Source organism: Mustelus asterias, chromosome 4 (genome assembly GCF_964213995.1).
Source record: "Mustelus asterias chromosome 4, sMusAst1.hap1.1, whole genome shotgun sequence".
NCBI classification, from domain to species: domain Eukaryota; kingdom Metazoa; phylum Chordata; class Chondrichthyes; order Carcharhiniformes; family Triakidae; genus Mustelus; species Mustelus asterias.
The window spans coordinates 108,904,655-108,930,683 of NC_135804.1; the positions used below are offsets into that span (position 1 = coordinate 108,904,655).

At 40.6% G+C, this 26,029-nt stretch overlaps 1 protein-coding gene across 4 annotated transcripts in view; it reads right to left on the minus strand.

Moving 5' to 3' along the window:
* The window catches only part of siah2l (seven in absentia homolog 2 (Drosophila)-like), a 184,066-nt gene extending 158,308 nt beyond the window's left edge, over window positions 1-25,758 (minus strand). For 3 of the 4 annotated variants that reach the window (XR_013497654.1, XM_078211571.1, XM_078211569.1), the window contains exon 1: window positions 25,132-25,752. Coding sequence is in view for 3 of the 4 variants with exons in the window: in XM_078211571.1 (XP_078067697.1) it covers window positions 25,132-25,545 (414 nt within the window). In the remaining variant the exon portion in view is untranslated. Of the gene's footprint in view, window positions 1-25,131 lie in introns of all 4 variants that reach the window. The other variant, XM_078211570.1, reaches the window with a different exon arrangement.
* Window positions 25,759-26,029: the final 271 nt, after the last annotated feature.

A 26,029-nucleotide genomic window follows, 5' to 3' on the forward strand; every position in this document is an offset into this window, starting at 1 on the left:
CATTTATCAGGATTGAACTCCATCTGCCATTTCTTTGCCCAAATTTCCAGCCTATCTATATCCATCTGTAGCCTCTGACAATGTTCTTCACTATCTGCAAGTCCTGCCAGTTTTGTGTCGTCCGCAAACTTGCTGATCACCCCAGCTACTCCTTCTTCCAGATCATTTATATAAATCACAAAAAGCAGAGGTCCCAATACAGAGCCCTGCGGTACACCACTAGTCACAGGCCTCCAGCAGGAAAAAGACCCTTCCACTACCACCCTCTGTCTTCTATGACCAAGCCAGTTCTCCACCCATCTAGCCACCTCCCCCTTTATCCCATGAGATCCAACCTTTTTCACTAGCCTACCAATGAACTAGGGTGGTTCAAAAGCCAAGAGGTAGTCAAAGCAAGTTTCTCTCACCCTTCCTAGCAACCAAGGTTTAGACCTCCAAAAATATCAGAACCTCTTATCCACAATCTCATTAGGTACAAGTTTCTCTCCAAGATCAGGACTTCATTTTGCCTAAATTAACTAAACTACAACAGCTTTAAAATAGATTTTTCATAACTTCTAGCTTCATGATTCAAGAATAGTTACTTGAATGTTCTGCACTGGACATGACGCACGATCCATGTAATGGTTTGTTTCCTTTTAGCATGCTGTAACCTCCCCAGTTCAGAAATCCGAAGTCTGGAAATATTTTCAACAGACTTGAGCAATTCAGACTTGCCACACAATAAATTGAGACGGCATGGGTTCATATGATCTTCGGACTAACGATATAAAATGGCAGGCAATAGAGGGACGCGGTGGCTCTGTAGCATGGGAAAACGCAGCACCAGGTTACAAATGGTTTCTCTCTCTATGCCATTTGACCCATGTGCCTGCTGGTTTCCCTAGACCTGGTCTTTTGCTCCATACAAGAGACATGGAAGAAACAGTATTTGGATCAATAAAACGATTTTAATTACTTATTTAATTTAATCACTGTTTTGTGTTTCAAGTAAATATGTATATCCACAGAGTTTTCCTGTTCACACACTTGTGGTTAAAGCATTTAACGTCATTCTAAAATCCCCCAAAAATCCACAATGCTTGATCCAATCACTTTATAGTACAGGGCTTAAACTTCCATAATACAGATCAACTCATGATTGCAATACTGGCTTTGGGTCTCTCCCAACCTTATATAAAAGCACAATTCTCTTCCCCCAAGGTTTGCTAGTGAACATCTAAAGAGGAAATTGTGATATCCCAGAGAGATGCTGAAGATGAATGTCATATAATAAGGTCTAAGGATTTACTGACCATTCTACAACAAATGATAAGAGGTATTGGTTTTCCATCATAAGCTCCAAATAGATTTTCAATCTTTACGCCAAGAATCAAAGCACCCTGATTTGAGGGCCAAGTTATTGATGCAGTGCAAAGATTGTCCAGGTATGTGCACTGGGACATCAGCAAAATCAGACAAAAGACAAGATACTTCATTAATGTCAGAACATATTTAGCCCTTATCAAGGTTTTGGTTGACAATTTTCAAAATGAGCAGTGACATTTGAATGACTGACATCAATTTAAAGCAGCTGCTCCTCGTTATTCAAAGCAAATGTCCATTTTAGTAATAAAAGGGAATGGGCCTTTGCAATTAACAAGTGTCTTCATACAGCATTTATTTTGGGCAATGCTCAATACATATGCCCCACCTCAGAAAATGCTTACATTCTGCAATACAATAAAATCTATTGATACATAATTCGAACCAGGTACATGACTGGTTCCTTAAAACAGGTCAGCCAATGGGTCAGAATTTCAATGAATGTACATCATCACATTTACCTAAATGGGCCTAAATTTTACCAGTCTGTTGGTTGGGTTGCATCGAGCTGGCCATAAACCAGGGAGGTAGAAGGAAAATGCAGCATTGTCAGGCTATGTCCTTCCTGCAGCATAGTTGAAAATTTACCACCATATAGCGAATGGCTTGAGCAAAAGAAAGTAGAGAAAGGCAAATGTAACCCAGTATGAGACAATGCCATTATGAAAGATCCAAGGTAGGATCAGACAAAGGTATCCTCACGTGACCATCTCAGCGAACATCATCCAACAGCATGACATTAGCTTTCACCTGTACACTGATGTGTACAGGTGAAAGCTGTACACATCATGCTCCACCTTGTGGCTCCATAACCATTACTACACTATTTTACTACTTATCTACTGGTTGAGCAGAAATTTCCAATTAAACACTGGGAAATCTGAAGCTATTGTTTTCACTCCCTGCTCCAAACTCTGATCCCCAACAACTGATTCCTTCCTTCTCCCGACAACAAACGCCACCTTGGTGTCAGTTGATCCAGAGATGAGCTTCTGACCTCATATTCATGCCATTTCTAAGTCTGCCTATCAGCAGCTCTGTAACAACACTCTATTTAGTCTGTCTCAGCTCATCTGCTGCTAGAACCCTTTTTTATATTTTTGTTATCTCTAGACTTGACTATTTCAACATATACCTGGCTAGTTTCTCATTCTCCACCCTCCATCAACTTGAGGTCATCCAAGTCTCTGCTGTCCCATGTCTTAACACACAGGAATCCTGTACCCGTTACTTGTGTCCACTGACGTACGTCCCTCCACGGCCTTGCCACTCCCTATCTCTGGACCTCCTCCAACCCCATATCCATCTGCGATATCTGCATTGTTCTAACTCTGGACTCCTGTGCATTCCCAATTGTAACTATTCCACCACTGGTGGCTGTGCCTTCAGTTGCCTAGGCCACAAGCTCTGGCATTCTCTCCTTACACCTCTTTACCTGTTTTCTCTCCTTTAAGGCACTTCATAAAAACTACTCCTTTAACCATGCTTTTAGTCAACTGATCCACCATCTCTTTATGTGGCTTGTCGTCATTCTTTGTTTTGAATTGTTCCTGTGAACCACGTTTCATTATGTTCCGATACGGTATGTTATTGTTGTTTGAGTACATTTATGGCTGCAATCTAATGGCTTCTAAAGCAAGTCCAGTGTCCTTCTCAACCCACTCTTGCTGATATACACATCCTGACATGTACCCTAGATTTTCCTTTCAAAACTTGAATATACATTCCTTTCCTACTATCTGGTCGGAGCAGTCTATTTCCTTTATTTGTCATGTTACACTGGATCGATATGCTGGGTTAGGATTCAACTACCACTCCAAGTCTCTTAAAATTCAACCTTTACAATTTTATCTCGCCCAATGATCCCAGCTAATATATATTGGATATGTCTAAAATTTGTCAACTTTGTTGATTACTGATCCGCCATGATCTGATCAAACAGTGGCAAAACAGACTTAGGCATTAAAAGGTCTCACCTTATTTCCTAAACTTGGTCAAGGTCTTAGAGATCTTGTCAGCCTTCTGATTTCAAAAAGTTTCATTCTCCCCTTCTTAGGTCTCAACAGCAAAATTAACTATTTGTCATTGAGGCTGTAACTTCAGGCCACTCATAATCGGACAGTACAAGCAAAGTCCTCCTAGTAGCTAGAAGAGGAAATGAGAAATTTGCCAAGCCATCATTTTTAAAAGTTTCTACTGTAGCATAATATAATGAAACACATTTTAAATACAAGAAAGAAAACATTGCAAACTCAATTTTCTTCCCCTCCACAGCCAAAATAAGTAAAGCAAACTGGATGGGAATGGGGTGGAAATAAAAAGAAAATGTTACAGAAGTGTTTTGCTTTCTTCACTTTTGCAAATTGACTGCAGCTGCTACAAAATGTGGCTTTTGGTGTGGCTTTTGCTACCAAATAAACCTGTTGGACTTTAACCTGGTGTTGTTAAACTTCTTGCTGCTACAAAATACAAACATACGAATTAGGAGCAGGAGTAAGCCATTCAACCCCTCAAGCCTGTTCCCACATTTCATAAGACCATGGCTGATCTGAATGTTGCCACAACTTCACTTTCTTTCCTACCCCTGTACCCTTTCAACCCCTGCTTAATCAAAGATCCATAACCGAAGCCTCAAAAATATTCAATGACTCTGCCTCCACCAGTCACTGGGGAAGAGTTCCACAGATTCACACGCATCTGAGAGAAAAACATTTTTTAAAAGTGTATTTATTTGTCACAAGTAGGCTTACATTAACATTGTAATGAAGTCACTGTGAAAATCCCCCAGTTGCCACACTCTGGTGCCTGTTCAGACACTCTGAAAGCAGCACATCTTTCAGATTGTGGGAGGAAACCGGAGCACCCGGAGGAAATGCATGCAGACTCCAGGAGAATGTGCAGACTCCCAAGCCAGGAATTGAACCCGGGCCCCTGGCTCTGTGAGGCAGCAGTGCTAACCACTTTGCCACTGTCTTAAATGGGAGATCCCTTTTTTAAAAAAACTGTGTTCCCCAGTGTGAGTCTCTTCAGCAAGGAAAAGCATCCTCTCAGCATCCAGTGTCAGGTTTCCTCAGGATCTTGTACATTTCAACAAGAACACTTCTCATTCTTCTAAACGCCAATGGAGACAGGCCCAACCTTTCTTTATAGGATAACTCTCATCCCAAGAATCAGTCACATGAACCTTCTCTGAACTACTGCAAATGCATTTATATCCTTTCTTAAATGAGACCAAAATTGTGCACAATTCTCTTGATTTGGTCTCACTATGGCCCTGTAAAACTGCAGTAAAACCTCTCTACTTTTATATTCCATTCCCCTTGCAATAAATGACAATATTCTATTTTCCTTCCTAATTAAAGGTTGTACCTGCATACTTTGTGCTTCATGTACCAGGACACCCAGATCCCCCTGTACCTCTTCAATCCCTTCTCATTTAAATAAGATGCTGCATTTTTATTCTTCCTGCCAAGTGGCCAAGTTTACATTTAATACTCCATTAGCCAATTTTTTTGTGCACTCACTTAACCTATCCATATCCTTTTTCAGACTCCTCAGATCCACTTCACAACTTACTTTGCAGTTTAGATTATTAGAACATAGTTGTGTTATATCATTCCATCTTTCTTCAAACTCTACAAAGATTAAAAAATCTAGATATTTTTGGTTTACAGTAAAACGCAAGTCAGTCAGAGACTTTGATACTCATTTTACTGTTGACATTTTGAAGATGCTCAATTCTATTTTCCTTTTAGAAATTGTTAGGCTGAGCTACATTTCATATTGAAAGTCTGCCAGAAGAACCAAATTTAAAGCCCCGTGCATAAAACTAAATTCAATCTGTCTGCTGCAAGGTAATCGAAATGAAATTGCCAGCAAATGCAGCAATGAAACAGAATCAAGTAGCACTGCCACAAGAAAAGCAGGCTCCAGCCTTCAATTAAATGATCACAAATACCATTCCACCAATGTGCATCTGACAAACATCACTAAAACTAAGAAACTTTGACATCTCATGTGTAAACACGTTTGTTAAATAAAATTTCCTTTTCCAAATGCATCTGTAAGATAAATACAGGAACAGATAGGTAAGCTTGATGAAATACTGGTGCACACAAAGAACTGTAGCAATCATACCTGCCCTCAGGAGAATTGTGAAAGAGATATTACGATTAAATGACCTTTCCTACACTTGTCAATCAAGCAGTGAATTCAGAAAATGCGACCTTTGCTCTGCATGCAAAAAGGAGTGGTAAGTAATTAAATTTAATATAAATAGCAGTCATCTGTTCATATAGCATGCCACAGCTTTGGACAGAATTGAGTTTAGTAAGTCACAGTGGACCTCTGACAACAGCGTATGACTATCCTTTTAATTAATTGTATATAGCATAAATAGCAATGGGCTTGGATTTTGCAATCAAAATATGGTGAGGCTATCAGCTCAAAGTTATCAGAGTAAATAGAATGATGACTTTCAGAATCTGCAAATGCATGATCGAATACGACAATCATGAATTGCTATCCCAAGTTGCCTGCTGCCCTTGAAACTTTGGCACACCACGCTGGCATGCCTTAGAGGATAGCTCGGTCTTTTCTCCTTGGAGAGACGAAGGATGAGAGGTGACCTGAGAGATGTACAAGATGTTGAGAGGTATAGATCGGATGGATTCTCAGAGGCTTTTTCCCAGGGCTGAAATGGCTGCTACGAGAGGACACAGGTTTAAGGTGCTGGGGAGTAGGTACAGAGGAGATGCCTGGGGTAAGTTTTTCACTCAGAGGGTGGTGGGTGAGTGGAATCGGCTGCTGTCAGTGGTGGTGGAGGCAAACTCGATAGGGTCTTTTAAGAGACTTCTGGATGAGTACATGGGACTTAATAGGATTGAGGGTTATAGGTAAGCCTATATATAAGCCTAGGTAGGTAGGGACATGACCGGCGCAACTTGTGGGCCAAAGGGCCTAATTGTGCTGTATTTGTTCTATGTTCTATTTACCGCGCTGGTAGTTGAGTTTCTATTTTCTATGAATGACATGGCAAAATCAATGCTCTGAAATCCTCAACTGTTCTGTAATTAATAGAACCATGTAAAGTTCCTTTCAATTTTCTAATTTCTAATTTCTACAATAAAAACAAACTCACCTGGTAAACCATTATTTTTATGAAAACTAAAGTTGAAAGCTATACTTAAATTTTGCCCCATTGTGGTCTGGGAGGTTTGGAAAAAGTAGCTTTAAGTACAGTTGCCTCATTAGTGGATAAATCTAATCAAATGACCAACTGTAAGTATCAGAGATTTGAAATATATGCAAATGAATGGGAAGTTTATTTAAACTTTGCATGAGCCAGAGGGTTGTTTTTCAAACTGGAGGCCTGTGACCAGCGGTGTGCCTCAGGGATCAGTGCTGGGTCCACTGTTATTTGTCATTTATATTAATGATTTGGCTGAGAATATAGGAGGCATGGTTAGTAAGTTTGCAGATGACACCAAGATTGGTGGCATAGTGGACAGTGAAGAAAGTTATCTTCGATTGCAATGGGATCTTGATCAATTGGGCCAGTGGGCTGACGAATGGCAGATGGAGTTTAATTTAGACAAATGCAAGGTGATGCATTTTGGTAGATTGAACCAGGGTAGGACTTACTCAGTTAGAGTAGGACATTGAGGAGAGTTACAGAACAAAGAGATCATGGGGTACATGTTCATAGCTCCTTGGTAGGCAGAGTGGCGAAGAAGACATTCGGCATGCTTGGTCTCATCGGTCAGAACATTGAATACAGGAATTGGGACATCTTGTTGAAGTTGTACAAGACATTGGTCAAGCCACACTTGGAATACTGTGTGCAGTTCTGGTCACCCTATTATAGAAAGGATATTATTAAACTGGAGCGAGTGCAGAAAAGATTTACTAGGATGCTACCAGGTCTTGATGGTTGGGTTATGAGAGGCTGGATAGATGAGGACTTTTTTCTCTGGAGCGTAGGAGGCTGAGTGATGATCTTACAGAGGTCAGCTGGATAATCAATATCCTTTCCCAAAAGTAGGGGAGTCTAAAACTAGAGGGCATAGATTTAAGGTGAGAGGGGAGAGATACAAAAGTGTCCAGAGGGGCAATTTTTTCTCACAGAGGGTGGTGAGAGTCTGGAACAAGCTGCCAGAGGTAGTAGTCGAGGCGGGTACAATTTTGTCTTTTAAAAAGCATGTAGATAGTTACATGGGTAAGGTGGTATAGAGGTATATGGGCCAAATGCAGGCAATTGGGATTAGCTTAGGGGTTTAAAAAAAGGGCGGCATGGACAAGTTGGGCCAAAGGGCCTGTTTCCATGTTGTAAGCCTCTATGACTCTATGAGCCTAAGGTTCAAATAGCTCCATTTGGAGGTCTACAAACAAAGAAGCTATGACAACTCCAATTGGCACGGTACGGTAGCAAGCGGCATGGTAGCAGTGGTTAGCACTGCTGCTTCACAGTTCCAGGGACCTGGGTTCGATTCCCGGCTTGGGTCACTGTCTGTGTGGAGTTTGCACATTCTCCTCGTGTCTGCGTGGGTTTCCTCCGGGTGCTCTGGTTTCCTCCCACAGTCCAAAGATATGCGGGTTAGGTTGATTGGCCATGCTAAAATTGCCCTTAGTGTCCTGAGATGCGTCGGTTAGAGGGATTAGTAGGTAAATATGTAGGGATATGGGGGTAGGGCCTGGTGGGATTGTGGTCAGTGCAGACTCGATGGGCCGAATGGCCTCTTTCTGTGCTGTAGGGTTTCTATGATGATATGTAATACTAAAAAAATTACTGTTATGCACATGCTCAAACAATTAATTCTGCATTACTTAAATCAGCTTCTACTTCCTTCCCACTCATCCTATTGCATTAATTTTTTTTCCTTACCCAATTTAATCCATTACTATCTTTATTAAATTTTCCATCAAATTTTACACCATTTTGCACTTCCCACCTTTCCTCTGTCCATTTTTGAGATTAAAGCAAATTTTAACAAAAACCTACATTTCCCCTCTGCTGAAACTCAATTTTTAAAAGCCTGAACCTGGAAGACTGGCATGTGCATATCTGAGGCCACCTCCACGCCACTTTTCAGGCTATATAGCAAAGTACAACAACATCGCACTGCCTTATTCTATCCACAACCATGTTATACGGTTTGTTAGTGTAGTGTTTTCCTGCTTATTACAAAGGACAACCGAGCCATAGAAGCGAAACATTCTGCATCCCATTCACAACTGGGCTTCATGGGCCGGCCTTTTGCATAAGCATTGTTTAAAATGATGAATTCACAGAATGCGGCATCACTGATAAAGCCATTACTTTTCTCCATTCTTAACTGCCCTTTTAAGGAAGTGATGGCAAGACACCTCCTTGACAACCAAATGGTTTGCTCGGCCATTTTAAGAGGGCAGTTAAGAGTCAATCCATATTGTGGGTCTGGAATCACATATACACTAGACTGGGTAAGGATACCAGATTTCCTTCCCCAAAAGGACATTAAATCATATGGGCTTTCATTGCAATCTGGTAGCTGCATGGTCAGGACTACTGATATTATCTCTTTTTTTAAATTTCAGATTTATTTAATTAGCTTAATTTCAAATTCCCCAGTTACCTCAACAGAATTTGAACTCACCTTTGGATTATTAGTCCAGACCACAGAATTACTCATTCCATAACAACTCTTATGTTACCATCCCCAGTAAAGTTTGCATGGTGAGAGAATGTTCAAAATCAATAGTTGTTAAGAGATACTATCCCTGGCTCACGTCACAATCTGTGTGAGGATTAAGAAACTAAATTTGAATCAAATCACTGCATCATTAATACTGGGAATACCACATACTGTCAAGCTCAGCGAGAACAAATAAAATCAGAGAATCCATATAGTGCAGAAGAGGCCATTGTAAAAGTAACGTTTATTTATTAGTCACAAGTAGGCTTACATTAACACTGCAATGAAGTTACTGTGAAAATCCCATAGTTGCGACACTCTTCGACACCTGTTTGGGTACACTGAGGGAGAATTTAGCATGACCAACTAACCTAACCAGCATGTCTTTCAGACTGTGCGAGGAAACCAGAGCACCCGGAGGAAACCCACAAAGACACGGGAAGAACGTGCAGACTCTGCACAGACAGTGACTCGAGCCGGGAGTCGAACCTGGGTCACTGTCGCTGTGAGGCAGCAGTGCTAACCACTGTGCCACCATGCCAAGAGTTTGCACTGACTCTGACAGAGCATCTTATCGTCTCTCCCAGCCCTATCCCCATAACCCCACACATTTACGTTGGCTAACCCAACTAACCTACACACCTTTCGACATTAAGGGGCAATTTAGCATGGCCAATTCACCTAACCTGCACATCTTTGGACTGTTCCAGCACATTTCAGAATAATAGCTAAAGCACCAGTTTCAGTAATAAATTATACTTACAGCATATTTACTTTTATACTTAAATGCCACAAGCATTTGCCAATTCATGGAAAATCAATTCTAGAATCAGCAAAAATGAGCTGCTGTGAGGATTGCGACTAATTGACCAGATTATTGGAAACACCATTATGTGGATTATGTTGCTATTTGGTATCAATGAGCAGATGTGGAGGCACAAACTGATAGAAAATGCAGAAAAATAAAAAGCATTTATACAGCACATCCTGGAATGTTTCAAAATGCTTTACAACACACATGCTTCATAAATGAAAGTCTTTCATGTAGACAAATATTTGAAAAATGTGATACATTAGGTTAGGAGAATTTAGAATTTTTACAGCTATAAATCAATACAAATCTATATTAAAACATTATTAGCAACATTGATCTGGGCTCTGCAATAATAGACCAAAGGGTCTGAGTGATGCAATGTAGAAAGCCAACTCATTTTAGTTTCCTAAAGTCAGTTAATTAGCTCCAGGACAATTCCAACTATGTAACCCCAACAACATCTTAAAAGGAGGGGAAGACAAGAATATTGTTCCTAGTAAAAGAATATAATCTCAACCTGCACATATAGGTACTATACAGATTGGTGAATCGCAACATTTTAATATAACTAAAGCTGTTCAACATTCATTCTATATATCATGCAAATACGGCAACGACCCAACAGCAAATTTACAACTTGATTATGTGCTTTTTTGGTCTGACTACCTTACCTTCTGATACAGGCCAAGTGCACTCTTAGGTAATGAAACATGAATCTTAATCAAAACCTCAAAATAGCAAGTGCATTTTAGAGCATTATTGGACAAACATTTTAAAACAGACAAAACTAAACCATGGTTTAGGATGGGGACAATAAACTTTAAGCTACGTCCCAAAGTATTTACACCAAAAAATCCTGGAAAAAATGTTTAGCTTGCATACACCTAGTTATATCCATAGACTGACTACTGTTAAGCAAACACCATTATGTGGATTATGTTGCTATTTGGTATCTAAAAGGTAGTACAGTGGTTAGCACTGCTGCTTCACAGCTCCAGGGTCCCGGGTTCGATTCCCGGCTCGGGTCACTGTCTGTGTGGAGTTTGCACATTCTCCTCGTGTTTGAGTGGGTTTCCTCCGGGTGCTCCGGTTTCCTCCCACATTCCAAAGATGTGCGGGTTAGGTTGATTGGCCAGGTTAAAAATTGTCCCTTAGAGTCCTGGGATGCGTAGGTTAGAGGGATTAGCGGGTAAAATATGTGGGGGTAGGGCCTGGGTGGGATTGTGGTCGGTGCAGACTCGATGGGCCGAATGGCCTCCTTCTGCACTGTAGGGTTTCTATGTTCTATGTTAAACTATCCAGGTAAGAGTATGCAGTTAAGCATTTCAGGGAATAACTGAACTTGAAAAGGTTCGGTTTTTCATACATGTTTGGTAATAAATGCGCTAATAAAACTACCAAACATGTATGAAAAACCGAACCTTTTCTGAATAACAATCCTTCTCAATTTTAAAATTCTAGTTGCCATTACGCAATCATAAACAAAGAAATACTGACAATCAGTTCCAATCTTCCAGTCAACACAGTCAAAAGATGAAACTATGTGCACAAGGATACATTTGTTATACAATTTTGTAATCAGCTGCTTTGAATAACAATCTACCCATGAATATAAAGTTCCAACCCTGTCCACGACAGAAGACTCATTACTGGCTTTTGTCCCAGTGGAAACACCAGTCTAAAATAAAAATATATATTGCAATAAAATTAAACAATTTAGCACTGTACAGTAAGGCACCATCTCAGTAAATCAAATTAACCAGAACATGTAGAAAAGATCAGTCAGCGGTAACATAACTATATGGATTATATTGATATCCCAAACTGGTATCAGTGGGAATACAAGAAAGCATAAAAACTGTTCCCAGCAATATCAACTTGTTGTTCATCTATAGTTGCCTTGAGATGCTAGTTGTACCTTCTCCTTTAATCTTTGCCTCAACACAAACCATGGAAGTCAATTCATATCCTCACAACTTCCTTTGAGAAGTTTGTTTACTCTTTATCTTATATTCATAGTCTTTCATTTTTGACCCCCCCTTACAATGTCTGAAAATTTAAACATTTCTATCATATAGCTTCAATCTGGTTGAAGTCTTTTTCCATGTATTTGTCAGGCAGCATCAGAGTGAATTTGCTTTATACCCTCTCTGATGCCTCTATTTCCCGACACTGTGTAGCCCAATACTACATACAATATTCTAAAGGCGGTCTTAAAAAGTTAATGGGCGCTCATCATTGGGTACGAGGTGGTTGATGGCAGAAAACAGAGCTGCAGTTGCAGAATATGAAACTTTGAACTATTCTGGAAAATCGCAAATATTTTCAACTGAAACATTTCAGAAAGCATTTTAAGTGATGCGGATGACAGTGCCACACAGTGGCCAGATCATGTAACTGCCCATGTGAGCTGGTGAATCACAAGTGTATTTAGAGGCTGGTCATAAAGCACAAGAGCCAAGGATTCAGTTTCCCTGTCTACTGCTTCACCCCCCCCTGCCACTGAAACAAAGATAATGTGATGGGAGAGGGACAGTGGAATATTTTGCGATCTCATGTTTAATACATCATCAGGCTCAAGCGGAGCATGCACAGGGACAAATGGGATCAAATAGTCTATTTCTCTGCTGTAAATTCAAGGCATTTCCCTCAATATTGCTGTTTGAACTGTTTTCCTGTACATTCAAGTGATATATGAACTTTCAGTCAATACTTTTCAAAAATTGGATACATACAAGCTGCACTGCTACTGCTCATGTGACTTCTGGCATTGGAACTACAGACAATATCAATTCTCTTAATTAAATATGGACATAGGTGAGTGCAACTTACTTTGTGGAATTCAGACAGCTTATTGTTTAAGGATGGGTCAACACCTAAAATACTGGAGTTTCCAGACTGCCAGTCTCCACATTTCATACTGGACAAAGGGGCAGATCAAAACTCAGTGGCCATTTTCAACTTCTCCTCCCATCCAAACTAGACTGGGCGAGTCCAGGGGTCATGTAATCAAAGCTGGCTTCAAGGTCTGCACCCTTATTACCCCAGAATCCAGTAGATCCACTCAAACCAGCTGTCAGCCAGTTTAAGAACCAGATTCTGAAACTAACTACAATCCATCAAGGAGCCAAGAAGTTAACCTGTCCCAGTTTCAAAGTTGACCTGAGAACCAACAGCCTAGATATTTGGTTACAAAAAAATTGTAACTTGCTGCGAATCCTTCACTTGAACTTTAGATGAGCAAAACCATTCCAAGAAACCACAGGCCTGCCACATGGGAGACCAAAAATTGTAAATCAGACTGAATTAACTGCACTATCTCTCTATATCTAATCTTTGTGTAAAAATGCATGTGCATGAGAAAGTGTGAAGTTGCATTAATTCAGGGTAAGTGTGAGAATAAATGTCTTTATGTTTAAACTCTCAAAATCTTGCTGTTGAATTATACAATTGAAATACAAACTCCAATAGTAAGAAAAGATAGACCTCTTTCTGCACAAAACATATTGATATGGGCAGTAAGAGAGCAAATACATTTGGAGACAAGTGAGTCTATACTATTCAGATGGAGGTATCTAAAACAATGTTAGCACTGAAATCTGAACTGTACTTTCATATATCAAAAGATGATGGAGTTATTTCTGATGGCAAGAGACTGCTAAGGCAATCCAGGCATGTTGTTGCATTGAAAACATCAGGGTGATCACAAAAGGAATTTGCACCAGTGTTTCCAATCACAATTATAAATAGTCTGAATAATTTGTTATAGTCCTGTTAGGCACTAAATAAATAAATACTTTATTTATTAGTCACAAGTAAGGCTGTAACACTGCAATGACGTTATTGTGAAATTCCCTTGTCGCCACACTCCAGCGCCTGTTCAGATCAATGCACCTAACCAGCACGTCTTTCAGACTGTGGGAGGAAACCCACGCAGCCACGGGGAGAACGTGCAAACTCCACACAGTGACCCAAGCCGAATATAAATTCATATTTAATGAAATCTGAACAGCCAGCAATTAATTTAGAGAATGACACCAAGTTATTTGTTATAAAAAATTGAAATGTTATTGTTTATCAAAAATAATGAAACAAAGCAACCACCACTAACTTGATACTAAAGCTAATTAGGACTTGTGATATAAACTCAGTTATACTTTTTACTTCCCCACCCCACCCTAAGAGTTCCCTTATTTTACAAGATCTTGAATGTTCATTCACACTTCCTAGGGCCAACCCAAAAGGTATGCCACAGTCTTCTGAAATTTACTTTAATTCTCCTTAATATTCTAGCTTTAATCCAAAGAGTCAAGTTGCCAGCAGATATCCAGGTGTCTCCCACAGCTTGTCAAAGTAACTCTGGCGACTATTTGAGGACCACAGTAGACTTGTTTCACTGGCTGCAAAACTGAGCAAATCTTCCCGCTGCCTTTCCCACATGAAACCCAACAGAACCGTTTGCTTCTGTCATCAGACACACAAAAATAAGCAAAATAATCTTCTATTCATGCTCCACCCTGAATCATTATCACTTTGGCAACATGGCATGCTTGGGATGATGCAATCAGAAATGCAAACAAATTATTTTACCTTCAATGTAATTCTGTGATTACATAACTCATTAATAATTTATCACTTTAATGGAGTTTATGACTCTCTTTTCCATAATTGCTAGCATTTAGGTTATTTTGTTGAAAACCCCTAACTCTATCCGGAGGTCCAGATATGAATCACCATTATTTTACAAACATAGGTTAGCTTTTAACTTGTTGGAATGTATTTACTTCAGGATTGCGCATCAATTTCACAACCAAATGTCCCAATTCTGTCTCCATTCAAAACTTTAAATCTTAAAATTGTTTACATTTTAAGGCACATGAATTATGAACCACCTATTTGAAACACCTCAAATAATTGGCATCAACGGTACAAAGGTTATGTTTTACTATTTTGCATAAATGCATTGCTGTTCAGCCTACGTGACACACCACTCCACCCCCCTAACCCCTCTCCGTCCAAGGAAAATTACAGCTCAAAATTGTAATGTCAGAAATGTGGATTTTGTAAAGGACTGAATTTCACTGAAACATAAACACAATAAGTGTGTCAAACAAACTTATGTAATACACCTTTTATACTGCCAAAAACCCCACACATTCATTTGTACTAAATGCCACAGGCACAAGCAGATTTGCTGCAGCGCACCAAACAAGACAACTTGAATCAAGACACAAATATAACTGCATGAAATTATACAAATTTCCACAATATCCTATAAAACATACACCTGGAGACAGAGCACTGGTTATTTTAAGACAATTTAAACAGTCCTACATTGAACTACTGTCAAAGACAAACTACACATCTCAACTTCATTCAAAATGTTACCATCAACTCCCATTCAAAATCAAGGGACCAGGCCTATCCTGTAAAAACTGTTTGGTTTGGTTTAAGAGAAAATAAATTATTGGTGAGAACAGAGAAAAAAAGGAGCTACAGAAAGATTGGCATAATAACACTCTTTATTGGATGGCCGGGCGGCACGGTGGCTAGCACTGTTGCCTCACATTTCCAGGAACCCAGTTTCAATCCCTTGCTTGGGTCATTGTCTGTGTGGAATTTGCACATTCTACCCGTGTCTGTGTGGATTTCCTTTGGGTGCTCCGGTTTCCTCCCACAGTCCAAAGATATGTGGGTTAGGTTGATTGGCCATGCTTAGTGTCAGAGGGACTAGCTAGGGTAAATGCATGGGGTTATGGGGATAGGGCCTGGGTGGGATTGTGGTCAGTACAAACTTGATGGGCCAAATGGTCTCCTTCGGCAGTGTTGGATTTTATGATTCTATGGCTGCTTTCAAGCGTTTCTTGTCTGTTTCTTCCTTCCACAAGAGTTTTTTTAAAACAAAATTAACAATTCCGATTCATAGAATCCCTACAATGCAGAAGGAGGCCATTTGGCACACGGAGTCTGCACCAACAGGATTTACCACCCAGGTCCTATCCCCATAACCCCACTAATCCCGCTAACTTATGCATCCTGGGACACTAAGGAGCAATTTAGCATGGTCAATCAACCTAACCTGCACATCATTGGGCTGTTTTCAAGCTCAGGAATGTTTAAATTAGTTACACAGACGCAGGAAAACGTGCAAACTCCACACAGAGTGATCAAGCTGGGAATCAAACGGTGAGGCAGCAGTGCCACCATGCTGCCCCAAATATATTTAGAATAATTTTCATATGACAAATGTAACTACTGTTTCATAAAAAAATTCAAAGCCAGTGCAAATTCTAATCAAAGTAAAAAAACCTCTCAAACTCAACTATTTTGACTTTAAAATACTGTTTGGAAATGTCCACAATAGCTCTTCCAGTTTCACAATTGTACTTCTGGTCGTCCACTTCTATAAGTGTTCTAGTTTCTGTATAATCCAGCCTCTGGTCCCACAAGGAGGAAAATATTCTTCACATCAACCCAACAGTCAATGCCAACTTGCTTTCGGCCATTAAACATCATAATTAAATCCAATTCCTGTCTCACCCATGCACATTCAAGCAGAAGTCACAGCGCAGCAATCACGAGAAGAAATCTGGCCTGTTTCTGTTTTCAAGCTCAGGAATGTTTAAATTAGTTACAACAGCATTCCTGAAACCAGCTTGACTCAAAACTGGGCATCAAATCTGAAATTTTCCTGGCTTGCGAGGCTCAGTTTCACAATAGCAGCTTCCAAACTGGCTTAGCAATTATAATGAACAACTCTTGAAAAAGCAGAAATAAATATTACTGCAATTTGCTGGTGGCACACTCATGACATTACTTATAGCATGTTGGAATGATAAGAGCATCAGGCCATGTAACAATTTATTACTCTGCTATTAACATACTCAATCTAGAATTCCCTTTGCAAACGCACACAAACTACTGAGATTAATTTATTTTTGCTCTGCTTGTTTATTGGCAAACATCTTACTGCTGAATTGTGACTGGTTTCTATTCTCGACATTTATTTCAGCCAAGCTATCACCAAAGATCTAACTGTCAACCTGTGTCTCAGCAATCATAGAATCATAGAAACCCTACAGTGCAGAAGGAGGCCATTCGGCCCATCGAGTCTGCACCGACCACAATCCCACCCAGGCCCTACCCCCACATATTTACCCGCTAATCCCTCTAACCTACGCATTTTAGGATTCTAAGGGGCAATTTTTAACCTGGCCAATCAACCTAACCCGCACATCTTTGGACTGTGGGAGGAAACCGGAGCACCCGGAGGAAACCCACGCAGATATGAGGAGAATGTGCAAACTCCACACAGACAGTGACCTGAGCCGGGAATCGAACCCGGGACCCTGGAACTGTGAAGCAGCAGTGCTAACCACTGCGCTACCGTGCCGCCCGTAGTCAATGAAATGTAGCCACTGTTGGAATGTAGGAAATATGATGGCCAATTTGTGCACAAGGGTCCCTCAAACAACAATTAGGTCATCGGTTTAATTGACCAGCACTCTGGTCTTGGGGTATGTCAGTCACATGGGAGCTCACAAGTAAACCACAACAAATGAATTAAAGTACAACTTAGAGACAAATGAATAGTGACAGTTTCTGCACATCAGAAAAGTAAAAGTAAAAAAAAGTATTTATTAGTCACAAGTAGACATACATTCACACTGTAATGAAGTTACTGTGAAAATCCCTTAGAAGCTAACAAAAAGTCTCTAAGCTCGGTTCCACCCAGATGTGATCAAGCTACAGTACCCGGCTCCATTAAATTCATATTTGTTTCACTTTTTAAAAACTGTCCTCAATTATATTTTAAAAGGTCTTGAATCAGCTTCTTTTAAAAAATAACTCAAATTAAGCCAGTGTAGTTTCAGCATACACAACTTAACCAGCTCTAAATGGGCTTGGAAGAGTTTCACTTTGAAAATGCTTTGCGCAATGAAATGAAATCTTGAACTTTCCGGGGTGCACCCAAGTTCCAGTACAAACTGGAAACAATGCAGCAAATGGAGTGCAAGCAGTACATGGGAGGACAACATGCATTTCAGTTTGTGCTCAAGGTGTTTTGTTGCTGACATTGTAATGCCCAGATCCTCAATAACAAATAACTAAATTAATTTTAATGGGTTTGTTTTCAAGTTAGTGAGGCACTTTTAAATGAGTTTTGAGAACACAAGAAGACTTTGAAGTTACAAGCATCCTGATTTTTCAACACTGAAATGCTTCCTTCTTCAATATCAGGAATCAGAACCATCAGGGCAATTTGGCAACAAGTTGTTAAAGCAGCAAAGTCACCACAGCATGATGCTCTGCACGAATAGAATTAAGTACACAAACTAAGAGATGTTACACATTATCCAGACCGTGAATTTTATTTTGATGTGCTGTCCCGGTACATAATTCACCAATGGTTCTTTAAAAAAAAATTCATGGTCATCACTGTTCAATCATGTGTGCCACAAACAGAATTCCTGCTTTATTAATACAAATTCATGAGATTCCATGTATTATCCAAACTCCTTCAATTCAAGTTTGCTTCAGAAAGTCTCCATTCCACAAGTTGTGGCTCTAAAAGATTGAATTTGTATCTTGATAAGTTCTTTTCTGATTCGGGCTATAAGCTTTTATTCAAAGACTTCTGCTGCAGAACACTTCAAAAAGGATATATTACATATCAATAAATCATTACCCTCCCTCATATTGGCTGAGCAATTATGTCAAGCTAGACACTTCCCCAAAAGGGTGAGGTTAGGCTGAGAGCAAGGCGTTGGGCAAGGAGTTGGCTTAGGGCAGCATAAGTTTGAGACCAAAAACAGCTGTAATTACACAGGCAGTGTGTTAACAGTATCCAGCAAGCAGAGAAGGATGAGAAGAAATTTAATAGAAGTGCACAAAATCACGAGGGGTCTAGACAAAAGAGAAATAAACTATTCCCATTGGCAGAAGGGGCGAGAATCAGAGCATGAAGATTTACGGTCATCGTTAAAAGGACTGAAGGTGACACGAGAAAACTTCTTTCACATAGCGAGAGGTTAGGACATTGAATTTAGTGCCCAAGAGGGTGTTTCAATTGTGACATTCAAAAGGGAATTGGTTTTGCACCTCAGAAGAGAAAGTTTTCAGCAAGAGTCGCAGGGAAATGACAGGGGACTGCGAGTGACTGAATTGTTCTTACAGAGAGCCAGCATATACCTGACAGGCTGACTGGCCTTCCTTTGTGCTGTAACCATTCTAGGATTCCTGATAAGCAGTAGAGAGATTGATGAGACACATGGTTTCTATGGACTGGATCTCAGCTTGGTTCTTACACTTACGAGACAATTGCTGAGTTGAAGCCCCATTCAAATGATAGAGAACATAACCTAGGCTGAAACTTTAATGCAACAAGAGGGAATGCCTCATTGTCTTTCAGACGAGATGTTAAACCAAGCTCCTATGGCCTTATTCAGGTAAACATTGGGATCCAAAGGCGTTATTTGAAGACAGCAAGGTTAATTCTCCCCTACATCCTAAACAATATCTATCCATCAATACCAAAATCAGATTAGCCAATCATTCATCTCTGCAGATTGTGGGACTGTGCACAAAACTGGCCTCCGTGCTTGTCTGTGCAAATAGAAACCATTGACTTTGAAGTACGATGGGACACCCTGAACATGACAATCACTAGAAATGGAAGATCATGTGGCTGCTTCTTTTGCCAACTTTAGATAATTAGCAACGCAGTGTTGATTTCAACATAAATCTGAATCTCATTAAAAGTTTAATGTCTATAGAAACTTCCCCATCATTCAACTGAGTTGTCAGCTGGGGCCCACAATCTTCTGCCTCAAGAGGCCAGTCTGCTACTAACTGAATGGAAATTCAAGAGTTGACTCTGAAGTGAGGAAGATGTTGAAACAAGGGGCAACAGCTTGGTAGGCACTGCTCCAGTCTCACTTTCATCAAAAAGGGGAAATCCAGGGTAACAGAAGGAATGGGGTTTAGCAAGGGAGTAGCAACAAGTTGGCCATTGAGTAAAGTAAAATGGAAGTTTGGATGACAGTTACATAGGAGGCACCAGCCAATGCAATTTCACCATCAATGTTTTGTTCTCGGGTAAAGCATACATCTCCCTATCTTGTGTTCCATCATCTTTCTTCATTGCAAAGGTTGAGACTCTTCTCAGGGCTGCAATGTGGTCAAACCATGCTCTTTACCAGCTTTCTTTCAGTCACTGATAAATCAAATATGGAATTTGAAATTATTTCTTCACCCAGTGAGTGGTGGAAATGTGGAACTTTGTTGCCACGTGGAGTGGTTGTGACAAACAGTATAGATGCATTTAAGGGAAAGTTGGATAAGCATATAACGGAGAGGGGAATCTAGAGGGAGTACTGCATACAACTGCCCAGTCATAGGAAAAAGTATTTGGGAAGATGTAGAATTAGGTTGAGGCAGCTAGGTGTGGAATTATAAGAAGTTGATGCCACAGTTGAATAGCAGATGTAGGGCAACACAGTTTGCTATAATATTGAAGAAATCAAACATGGGAGGGAGGGATACTGAGTTGCAGTCACTCGAACAACATTAGTCGACAAGGCAAAGTCAACGTGTGGACTACTTCGAAATCAGTGGAACAGATTTAATGAAGTCAATAAAGCTTACAGGAAAGGAGAGGACCATTTCAGGGCATTACCTATGCTCCAGTTTGTGGCAGTAACAACTGAAAACTAATCCCACTGCCCTTCTCTCTCCCTACGGCCCTGCATACGTCACAGTTCCGAAAACGGTATCCACTTTTTACTTAAATTATGTAATGTTCTTTGTCTTAACCACCTTCTATGACAAAGCAATCTATGCTCCAATAACCCTCTGCTTAAAAGAGCGTCTCTCTTCTATATCAGTCAGGATTTTAAATTGATCACTGCCCCCTCATTCCACGGCTTTAATGTCCTTTCTATAACCAAATGTCCAGAACTGTACATGTAATTTTATAATTTGCATCTTCTGGGCCCCCAATTTGCTGTTGGACCTTTTAATGATTTTAACTATTTGTACTTAGACATCCAAGGATTTCTTCCCCACCAACCCCCCACCCCCACCAATATTTCTGTATCAAACACATCAGTCTCGGTTTAGTATGTACTCCCATTCCTTGTACTTCCTCATAAGATGCATTACCACACACACATTTAAATTAAATTGCCATCTGTCATCCTGCTGACCCCATCTGTCCTCCTAAAGTCAGTTAAAGCTTTCCTTATTGTTCAACAAAATCCCTTACTTACACATTGGCAAACTTTTAGGACTGTGCTCCCTAATCCCAAATCACCCATACATAGACCAAGCATAAGTGTGGATCCAGTACAAAGCCCCAGAGCATACCACTACTAATACTTCCTATATCCAAGCAACATCCAATTACTTTCTATCCATACTGCTACATTTCTTCTGATACAATAGTCATGTTTTTTTCCAACAAACCTTAAGACACTATGACGAATGCCTTCTGAAAATCCATATACACAATTCCTTTTTCATCAAGCTACATTCTCAATTCAAAAAAGTCAAACATGACAATAGTAAATCCGCATTAGTTGTCTGATTAAACCACAAACTTCTAAATATCCACGAATTTTATCTTGAATATGGATTCAAAGAGTTGGTTCACAACTGACATTAAGCTAACAGATTTGGAATTAACAAAGGTGTTGCATCAGCTACTCCCAGTCCCATAGCAGAATTTGCATATCTAAAATAATTGCAGTATATATATATATATGCATCAAGTCCTTTATCAACAAGTTTCATGCCTACAGAGTTTGTGATTTATCCACCTCTATTTCTGCTGATTTCTTCAGCATTTTTTCAACAGTTATATCTCACAATAAATTGTTCTCTCTCTCAGGACTTCATGTTGTTGGTAAAAACAGCCATCCCATATTCAATATTTTACTACAATTTCAATCTCAAGTAAACCACCTCTTCCACTTTTCATTGTTGTCCTCTATTTGGACACACTTGTTTCAGAATCACATCTGAAAGTGTTTAATATTCACTACATTTTTAATCCCTTTTCTCACCCACACTACAGTTCATATTTTTTTCATATTAGCCCTAATTTTGTTTTTAATCACCATTTGTCAACAAAACCGAATTCGTCGATATTTCCCACTTACTTCTAATAGGAATACGTTTTATACTCAACCGATCTACTGCTAATTTGCCATCGAGTTTCCAACTTTATCAGTTACTTTGGGTCAGATACCTTAACGTTGCTGTTTTCCAGTCCACAGTCTTTAATTTTTACCCAGTAGCTTTAGTTTTTTTAATCTGAAATTGTTCTCCTACAATATGTTACTTTTCTTTATTTACTAGAAATCGGTACCCCGTACTTGAACTTCAAAGATGCTGAGCTAAGCAGAAACCACAAGATATTTAGAAATGCATCCACCAATTGTATAATCTCTCTTCCAGTTTCCCTTAGCATAGTTAAAATCACCTGTTATTGTCCAGCTGTTCTCAGATCTCCCACAACTATCTGCAGGCCTTCCTCGTCTTCATTGCATCCCTTACGTTCGAGCATTATTAAGAATTATTTAATAACATTGCAACTCCAACCTCTATTTCCATCTCCAAAACTCTAATATTGTTATAGCAAGCAACATTCAGTTCACAGGCAGAGATTGTGTGGGGAGAGTGGCATGCTTGCAAGATATTTTGCATTGTGATAAGGATTGGGTGAGTTGAAGGACAGAAAATTAGGAAGAGAATGAAGCAACAAAAACACCAATTATGTTAATAGGGAGGTCAAATGAACGCAGAGACCATAAGACGTAGTGGAAGTAAGCCATTTGGCCTATTGAGTCTGCTCTGCCATTCAATGTGATCATGGCCAGAATTTTACCGCCACACCTGGCCCAGAATCAGGGTAGGCGAGGCTCGCAGAATGGCATTCTCCATTGGCCTCGGGCCGGATCTTACAAGCCTTGGGTGAGCGGAGTGGTAAAATTCTGGTACATGACTGATCTGATATAATCTTCAACTCCACTTTCATGTCCATGCCCCATAACTCTTGATTCCCTTACCTGATTAAAAATCTATCCATCTCAGCTTTGAACACCCAGCCTCTACAACTCTCTGCAGTAAAGAGTTCCACAGATTCACTACCCACATCGCTGACTTAAATGGGTGACCCCTTGCTCTGAGACTGTTCCCTCTGGTCCTAGGCTCCCCCAAAAGGGGAACAGTCTCTCAGCATCTACCTGTCAAGTCCCCCCGAGACGAATATATGTCTTAATAAAGGTATTGAGACATATAGGTAAAGAAGAATTTCTTCTAAACTGCAATGAATACAGGCCCAACCCACTCAGCCTCTCCTAAGAAAATACCTCCACACCAAGGATCAACCTGGTGAACCCTCTCTGGACTGCCGCCAATGCCAGTATATTTTTCTTCAGATAAAGGGGATCAAAACTATTCACAGTATCTCCAGATGTAGTCCAACGACTGCCTTGTGCAAGTCTTCCCTACTTTGATACTCCATTCCCTTGGAAATAAAAGCCAATATTCCTTGTGCCTTCCCTATTACCTGCTTAACTTGCATGCTAGCTTTTTGAAATTTATACACAAGGATCCCCAAATCCCTCTTTGCTGCAACTTTCTGCAGTGTTTCTCCATTTAGATAATATTCAACTCCTTTATTCTTCCGACCAAAGCACGCAACTTCATATTTTCCAACATTATATTCCATCTGCCAGGTTTTTGTCCACTCACTTAACCTGTCTACATCCTTTTGTAGACTCTGTCATCCTCACCACTTGCCTTCCCACCTGTCCTAGTGTCATCTGCAAACTTAACAATGGTACATTCACTTCCCTCATCCAAGTCATTAATATATTGTAAATAATTGTGGCCACAGTACCGATCCATGTGGCACGCCATTAGTTACAAGTTGCCATCCTGAAATCGTCCCTCTTCTCCCAACTCTGTCTTCTATCAGTTAGCCAATCCTTTATCCATGCTATATTACCCCTAATACCATGGGTTCTTATTAAGTAGCCTTTTGTGCAGTACCTTATCGAATGCTTTTGGAAATCCAAGTATATAATATCTACTGATTTCCCTTTATCTATCCTGCTTGTTATCGCCTCAAAGAATTTGAATAAATTTGTCAGGCATGATTTCCCTTCATGAACTGTTGACTCTGCTTGATTATATTATGTATTTCTAAATGCTCTGCTATTATATCATTTAAAATTGATCCTGACATTTTCCCAATGACAGAAGTTAAGCTAACTGGTCCATGGTTCTGTTTCCCTCCCTTTTTGAACAAGAGCACACAGGAGAGTGTGATAGTAACACTAGTAGAAACATAGATCAATAAGAAATGATCAAATCAGTGAAGCAGAGCAAAAATCAGGAAAGGAACAGCAGAAGCATGGAACAAAAACACAAAGGTTGGAAGAATTCAAATACATAACAAGCTGTGACAAAGGTTTACTAATTGACAAAAATAACGAATATATTGCAGCATCAAAATCTCAAAGTGCCAAATCCCGAGGTATGTAGTCACAATTAGAAAACACTTTGTAAGTATATCTAGCTTCAAACAATTTCAGAACATGCAACCATTAGCTCCATCCACAGTCATAATAACTAATGGCATATCACTGCCAGGGAGTGCACTTTCACAGGCTTCATAGATCTCCAAAATAATCTGAAAAGGAGACAGATTCTGACCATCTCAAGGCACAACTTGAGATAATCTTATTACTCTCTTCAGCAGATCTTCTTTGACAACTACCGTTTTATTTTTAAGATCACTAAAATGATTATACTATGGAACATAAATAACCAGAGTCTCTTCATATAAGAAACTACAACACTGTTACCATACATATCGACAATAAGTATTCACAGTTGGCCAGAGATTTCCAAAAGAATCTGAAAAGGAGACATTTCAACTTGAGAAAGTCTGAATCTTATTACTCTCTTTAGCTGATCTTCTTTGACAACTAAGGTTTTTTTTGAAGTCACTAAAAGGATTATACTATGGAATATAAATAACAAATATCTTAATATAGGAAACGACAAGACTGGTACTTCATAGGAACCTACAATAAGTATTCACAGCTGGCCAGAAAGAGAACTACAACGTTAAAACATCCAGGGCTTTTATCTGTTTGCAAACATTAGGAGCCCAGAAAAACACACCTGATGCAGGGTGAGCTTGAACTGCCCACGTTTCACACAACTGCCGCTGAAAGTTACCCGACGCAGCTATACAACACTCACCTTGCATGGGAAAGGGATGGTGGAAGCCACCTTCTCCATGGCCAAGTTCCTGATGCTGGGGGTGAGGGGGCCCCGACAGGTCGGACAGCAGGAAAGTTTCTGCCGGCACTGGTTACACACCAGGTGCCCGGCCTGGCACTGCAGGATGGGTGGCAGCACATAATCAAAACAGACCGGGCACTCGAACAGAGAAGTGAGTTCAGGCTGAGGCGGGGTGGATCCTCCTCCGGCTGCCGCGGCAGCCGCCGCCGCTGCTGCTGCAGCCGCCGCCGCGGCCGCCGCGATGGCTGGATTGCCGCTCCCCCCTCCTCCTCCTCCTCCTCCCGCACCCGCTGCCGCCGCCGCCACGGCCGCTGCCGCCGTCGCCGTGTGTTTGCCCGTTTTCCCGCCGCCGGCTGACGACGGTCGGCTCATGGCGAACAGCGCTCCGGCCGACAGCGCATTCAAAAACAAGGGCGAAATCGAGCCACTCTCAGAAATAAAGACAACAAAAAACAATCGCCCGGTTAAACTGCGCCGCGGGTCTCTCAGCCTCGTCCTTTCCTTGTTATTAACGCCATCATTATTATTATTCCTGAAGCCAGCGTCCCTTCGCACGGCCCTGCGTCAACATGGCGGCGGCGCTTCGCCGCGCAACCGAAACCGGGGGAGGCGTGTCTCTGCCCCGCCATCACTACAACCAATCGGAGCCCGCCTCCATCACTACAGCCAATCAGAGCCCGCCTCCATCACCGCAGCCAATCAGGGCCCGCCTCCATCACTGCAGCCAATCAGGGCCCGCCTCCATCACCGCAGCCAATCAGAGCCAACCACCATCACTACAGCCAATCAGAATCCGCCTCTATCACTGCAGCCAATCAGAGCCCGCCTCCATCACCGCAGCCAATCAGGGCCCGCC